The sequence below is a fragment of the Solanum tuberosum genome, unplaced genomic scaffold (assembly GCF_000226075.1).
Source record: "Solanum tuberosum cultivar DM 1-3 516 R44 unplaced genomic scaffold, SolTub_3.0 scf00118, whole genome shotgun sequence".
Classification (NCBI taxonomy): domain Eukaryota; kingdom Viridiplantae; phylum Streptophyta; class Magnoliopsida; order Solanales; family Solanaceae; genus Solanum; species Solanum tuberosum.
The window spans coordinates 1,504,151-1,511,657 of NW_006239043.1; the positions used below are offsets into that span (position 1 = coordinate 1,504,151).

General features: G+C 31.7%; 1 protein-coding gene across 1 annotated transcript; it reads right to left on the reverse strand.

Moving 5' to 3' along the window:
- LOC102597222 (acetyl-CoA acetyltransferase, cytosolic 1) lies at positions 1-5,294 on the reverse strand. The gene is made up of 14 exons (XM_006350189.2): positions 5,031-5,294; positions 4,189-4,287; positions 3,914-4,087; positions 3,726-3,831; positions 2,993-3,131; positions 2,681-2,758; positions 2,537-2,602; positions 1,907-1,992; positions 1,574-1,673; positions 1,388-1,498; positions 1,274-1,315; positions 1,031-1,117; positions 587-672; positions 1-199 (listed from the first exon to the last, which is right to left on the reverse strand). Exons 1-14 carry the CDS (start codon positions 5,065-5,067, stop codon positions 166-168), a joined length of 1,245 nt encoding a protein of 414 aa, XP_006350251.1. The 5' UTR covers positions 5,068-5,294; the 3' UTR covers positions 1-165.
- Positions 5,295-7,507: the final 2,213 nt, after the last annotated feature.

A 7,507-nucleotide genomic window follows, 5' to 3' on the forward strand; every position in this document is an offset into this window, starting at 1 on the left:
TACAAGAAGTTGTAATATCCACTATTATTGTATATAACGTTTATACTGTCAATGCATATAAGTTGAACCTTTAGACCATTGCTAATATAGTTTTCGACAATAAAGTAAAAGATTTAAACGTCTTGCTACTGTTGGCGCGGATAGTGCAAAGAAGTTTTTCCAGTTTCAAAGCGAGGAACGCGCCACCATCCCTACAGGCCTGAAAGATGCAAACACAATGTAGTTAGAAATGACACTACTTTGTATCAAATGCAATCTTTGATTGCAGCGAGTCAATTGCAGTTCAAACTCTATGAACGTTTAGAGCGACTTGAACCTGAGTTCATTTGAAGTCAGTGATACAACAATGACGTACCCAATGAAATTCTACAAAGCGGGGTCTGAACCCCTACTACCTTAGAGGTAGAGAGGCTGTTTCAGATATAATTCACTGATGTTTTAAGGAAATATTGCCAAATTTTCTCAATCAGATGAGATTGAGCTAGCTATCCAAAAGGACGAGAAGCAGAGAAAACAAAGTTGTACGAGAAATTTCAAGGGGTTGAATAGCGAATAAATCTTGAAATTAACAAAAGAAAGGGCCTACATGAACTCTACAACGAGGGCAGATGCTCCTCCTCCCCCGTTACAGACTCCAGCAACACCAAATTTCGCATTCTTTTGCTTCAATACCTGAACCATAGTTACACTTTGTGTGAGACAAATCAAAAGCAGCAACTTTCTGCAGATACTATTCAGTTGTCCATTACGAAAAAAATCTATCAATATCCACGCATAGCATATGGACATATCATATCAAATCAATGACTAGCAGAATATGAAAGTTTAACTAAAAGGGCAGTCCGGTGCACTAAGCTTCCTGTATGCACGGGGTCTGGAGAAGGGCTAGGCCACAAGGATTCGTTGTATGCAGCCTTACCCTGCTCAAACCCGTGACCTCCTGATCACATACAACAACTTTACCAGTCACGCCAAGTCTAATTGCTTAAGAATTAATATTAATAACTGGAGGAAGAAGTGGCCAACATACCCCTAAAAGAGTTACCAGAATCCTAGCTCCACTGCACCCTAGAGGATGTCCCAATGACACAGCTCCACCGTGTGCATTTAGTTTTCCCTGTGACCAGATAACATAATTACACCGGGATTGAGAAAGAGACGGGACAGGAATTGGATGAATTGGTTAGAAATCAATTTTTTTTTAATCAAAACTAAATTTGCCACGATATTTCACTATGTAAGCATCCAATGTGCACAGCAATGGGAGACTAACCGAATTAAGATTGAGCAGTCTTTGGTTGGCTAGAGCCACGACCTGCGAAGGAAACATGATAAATTACGGTCAAACAAAAAAAGTAGAGTCAGAAGACACAGTGCAGATCCTTACAGAGAACGCTTCATTTATTTCATAATAATCAATTTGAGATGACTCGAGGCCAGAATTCTTAATTGCTTTTGGTATAGCAAGAGCTGGAGCTGTTGGAAATAATTCAGGTGCCTGCCCAATAAATTTTGTTAGACAAGTCACGGTAAGTTGTAAAACTCGAGACAACAAAAGAAAATTCTCTTCTACCTGAGCTGCATCTGCAAATCCTCTGATCCTACCGATTACTTGCAATCCAAGTTCAATCGCCTTTTGTCCACTCACCAGAACTAATGCTGCAGCGCCATCACTAGAGTTACAGCATACAAGAGGTCAAAATAAAGCAAATGAGCCTACTTTCTACATCAAGCAGCACTAAACACAGAGTAGTGTCATGAAAAATACTAAAGGAACTCTAGGAGCAGGTTCTTATTACTGTCATATATTTCAAAGACGCTATTATAAATGCGTGAAAAGAAATTAGTCTGCCTAGGCACATGCACGTGTGGTAACACAGAGAAAGAGAGACAGACGAAAGAATACCTTATAATGGAAGCATTGCCTGCAGTAACAGAACCTCCATTCTCCTTGAAACTTGGTCTAAGCTTTCTTAGTTTGGAGGCATCAAACTAGCAAAATAACAATGAAAAGAGGTTCAAAGTGTTGACAGGTAAAAAAGCAACTCAGCAGATCAAGGTATCATTTACATTCAGAACTTGGAAACCAAGGGTGGACAAATAAAAATTTCATCAAGAACGTGTGGAAGAAGACTGGGAAATCAAGTATATGTGCTTGACAACAGCAGGGGAAAGAAAACCACACGTGAAAATTGCCAAGTCTGCTGCCCGAGAGTATAACTAATTGAAATCAAATATAAAAAAATTGACAAAGAAGATTTACAAATGACATTGATAGAAAGCGAACTTGCACATGGAAGCACTATTTTACTGCACAAGATAGAATATTAGGGATAGATCGTACAGGGATTTTTGTACAGTTAGTCAAGCAAAAATCCCACATTAAAGGGTGAAAGTAGGTGTATAGGATACATAAAAAGGTAAAGAAGATCATAAAAAAGAATGATCTACCAAAAGATGATCTCACCCGGAAACCAAAAAACAAATACATATATCTCAAGTACAATACATGAGTTTGTTAACCAATCCGATTCACCTTTATTAAGCCTTCATCTTTATCGACAATACTAGATGGTCTTCCTCTTCCACCAGAAATTTCTACCTGCATGAACATCAAAATTTTAATCTGAACTCTCAACCTTTCTAGAGCATCATTTTAAGAAAGAATGTAGAACCGCACTGGCACTATTTCCCAAGCAAATGCACCACTACGTTGTGCAGCAATTCCTCGCTCAAAGCTTTGAATAGCATAAGAATCCTACAGAAAAATGTGAAGACAAATCACCACTAGAAAATACAATAGACAATCGTGTTGAAAACTAAGTTTATTTTCAAGAATTTTCAAGGCCTTGTTTCCAGAAAACAAAACAGCTTTAAGCTTTACATAAACACACACAGCTACTTCCCACAGAAGGAGAAGTAAGAAAACAGGAAGCAAGAAAACAAAAATGAAGAGATAAATCTCAAAACTTCAGGTAGCAGCAGATATTACCTGCTCTTCTCTTGTAATTTTATACTGATCAGCACATAGTTCTGCACAGACGCCCATGCCAAAATCATTATAGACATCCCAGAGTCCATCTTTTAGCATGCCATCTACAACAGTATCATGCCCTAGACGAGACCCCTTCCTATCAAAATAAGGAAAATCATAATTGACTATGGAAAATTATTTTTACTGTAAGTTATATTTGATAAATTCTAAGTGCTAGTCATCCTCAAAATAGAGCTTCCCCAAAGCAGACAAAGAAAAAGAAGAAGGAGAAAATCCTTTAAGGACGTTGTCTTCCGACAATCAGAGAAACAAAGGTCTTTCAGAGGATTATGATTTGCCACTTGTAAGATCCATACTAGAACATCAAGAAACAACGTAATACACAGATATAATGCAAAAACTTTGAATGCATTGGCATAGTGTCTTCCACCAAAATTGCCAATTTCACTTTGAGGCATTGCAAACTATAATACATGCAAAATTTCCTGGAGAACCAAAAAACTAGATCTTGATTTCTCATTTTCACATAAGGAAGATTGTTTTGTAAGGACAGCTTAGCAGCCACAACAGATTGAGGATTTGAACATTATTGATGGAAGAAAGACAGTTTAACACCAACACTTAATGTGCTTCCGCTCTCTTTTCTTTTTTATTCTTGTTTCTTGGGAAGTGGCAGTTTCCATTTTATTATTGTCCAGATACATACAATCATTAGAATAAAAAATCAGACCTTGCTTGAGCTAGGTATTTTGGTACATTAGACATGCTTTCCATGCCACCAGTCACAACGATATCATTGGCTCCTGATTGTATAGTCTGTGCTGCAATCATTGTTGCTACAACAAATATAAACATGTCAGGAAGAAGTGGGCAAAAAACATGATAGAAATAATCGAAATGTATAGATGCAGATCCTACCTTTAAGTCCTGAAGAACACACTTTGTTAATGGTTGTGCAAATCACTGAATTAGGTATCCCAGCTCCTAAGGCAGCTTGTCTAGCAGGGGCTTGACCTAAGTTTGCGCTGAGAACATTTCCGAAGAAGACCTCTTGAACAAGGGATGGATCTACATTTGCTCTCTTAAGGGCAGCTACAGTCATAACAGATATATCGGAAGGTTGTCAACATAAAGAACTAAAGTAAATGGACATCAGATAACAGATGGAAAAGTTGGCTATCTATTACGATCACCTCGGATTGCTGCAGAACCAAGCTCTGTAGCAGATAACGACGAGAGAGAACCAAGGAAACCACCCATAGGCGTTCGAGCAACACCCACAATGCATACATCTGGAATTTCAAACATCTTGTTATACATATGAAGAAAATCCCAAAACGAAGTCATACCTTTACAGCACTCAAGGTGTGGCCTAGTAGTCAACGAAATGAATTGAGGATCATGAAACACTAGGTGATTTATTCTCAACTGTTCAAGTTTGGTGGATAGAGTTAATCCATACCTATATGAGGCAAAACTCAAAACTAAAAAATATTCAATGTTAAAAATCAGATCTTTACGGCACCCAAGGTGTGGCCTAGTAGTCAATTGAGAATCATGAGGTCTCAAGTCCCTAGCAAGGCAAAAACACTATGTGATTTATTTCCAACTGTCCAAGTTTGGTGGACAGAGTTAATCAATACCTGTATTGGTGGAAAGTAGCAGGTTAGTTATAAAAAACTCGTATCTTTACGATCATATTGTTTAGTACTACACCAATCCCAGTCATGTCTAGACAAATAAAAAAACAATCACAGCTTACATATATGTATTCAGAATTCTAACCAAACAAACACTAATGGCACCAAACTACTCCCTTTTATCCCAATTCAGATGAGCTAACTCACTAAGCGAAATCTTAGTAGTTCAGTTAGTTAGACTACGTGAACTTTCACTTCCACCTTTTGGTGATAGTTTGATTCCTCAACTTGTAAACCCCTCCCCAAATCCCCTTCCCCTACCCCCAAACCAAAACTTATCAACTATGAAATTTATGAAAACCCCATGAGAGAAAAATGAAAAAAGAAAGAATTACCTTGAAGTTTGATGGAATCTTGAACCATTTTTGCCATTAGATTTCTCCCAAAATGATCAATCAAGAACCAAAAATGAATTGGACCCAATTTAACTTATTTTGAACCAAAACAAAGTAACAACAGAAGAAATAGCTCCGATCAATAACAAATTTTTTAAGGGATTAAAGTTTTACACTAAACAAGATTTTCACAAAAAGTTTGATTCTTTTGGAAGATTCAAATCATTTTTTTGTGTGCGGAGATTTTGGATTTTTGTATTTATAGAGCTGAATAGAATTGCGTGCCAATATGATCTTATATGGAAAAATGAATTTTTTATTTTATTTTATAAATAAAACATAAATTTTAAAATTTTTTGTAAAGGATTGCAAAATGAAATCTCGAAATTAAATCTGAATATCTCCTTCCTAAAATATATAGTATCACATTTCCTAACTAATTTGTTTTAAAAGGAATAATTCTTTTAAAATCTGAAAAGATTTAGTTTTATGATCATTTCTTAATTATGTTTTTCTTTTAATTTCTAAATGTTATTTTAGTTATATACTCTTCTCGTTTTAATTTATTTGTTCTACTTTTTTTTATTCATTTAAAAAGGAGCGACTTTTAAACTTTTTAGCACTACTCTGATTTTATATTTTTCATGTAAAGTGTTTAAGAAAAGAGAAAAAAGTTCAAATATGTCATCAAACTTTGAGAAAAGACTTCATCTATGTCATTTGTGTAAAGTTTGTCTCATCTATACCATTTCTGTTTGAGAAATAAGCTAATTCATGTCATTATGTGTTAATTGAAAACAAATCCAGTTTTGCAAAATCGTTTTTTACACGTGGTTAATTATGATTTGGTCACGTTATTATTTAAATCATTTTTTAAAAGGAAAAAAATGTTCAAATATGTCATCTAATTTTGAGAAAAGGTTCATCTATGCCATTTCAGTTAATAAATAGTAGTTTAACATTTTTTCAAATGAAAATGACATACATGAGTCAATTTTTTAACGGATAACATATTTGAGCCTTTTCTTTTAAGAAAATAAGATTACAAAATATTTTGATATATTATATGAATATTTAATTTAAGCTAATAAAATTTAAAAGTCTTATTTTTTTTTTTGTATCAAATCAAAATAAATAAGATAAAGTAATATTTAGACTCAATATCACCCATCATCGTGATCTTGCTTTTGGTGTAAGAGACTAAGAGTATGCTAAACGTGTTTAATTGAGTGAAAAATTTAGAATCAATTTTTTGTTGTGCAAAAATTAAATAGGAGATCTTTATAGATGGTATTATTTTACTGAATGGATATAGGATATCATTTCCTTCTAAATTTGGAATCAATTTGACTAGCATTTTTGGATTTATCCTTAATATAATAAGTTTCATACTCACGTAAATATTGTGACATACCCAAATTTCCAAATTAAGTATTATAACATAGTTAAAATACAAATATTCCAAAAAAACTTTATTCCATTTTAAAACTCCAGACCCACTGCATAACAAAAATGTACCGATTCGTCACATTATAACGTCATATAAGTGCTACGTAAATTTCATATGGTACAGAGTTGCCCATATGAAGGGCTTGTATAGGAAGGTGGCTAGTCCTTAGTGGAAGATTCATATGTATAGTTAAACTATACTCAATTTTTTTAAGTGTATCATAATGTATACTCGGTGTATAATTCATATGTGGTAAATTATCTTTTAACTTTTTGAGTGCATCAATAATCCGTGTTTACTAGGTATGATATTTGACTACTTTTTATCATATTATATTATAAGTGGGAAGAACTCAAGTCAAAAGTTGAATTACGGTTTTAACCTCCTATAAATTAAAATGTTATAATAAGTTTAATTAAAATAGTAATGACTTTTGAATTTTCTTAGATTAATTCCTATATATATATATATATATATATATATATATATATATATATATATATATATATATATATATATATATATATATATATATATATATATATATATATATATATATATATATATATATATATATATATATATATATATATATATATATATATATATATATATATATATATATATATATATATATATATATATATATATATATATATATATATATATATATATATATATATATATATATATATATATATATATATATATATATATATATATATATATATATATATATATATATATATATATATATATATATATATATATATATATATATATATATATATATATATATATATATATATATATATATATATATATATATATATATATATATATATATATATATATATATATATATATATATATATATATATATATATATATATATATATATATATATATATATATATATATATATATATATATATATATATATATATATATATATATATATATATATATATATATATATATATATATATATATATATATATATATATATATATATATATATATATAT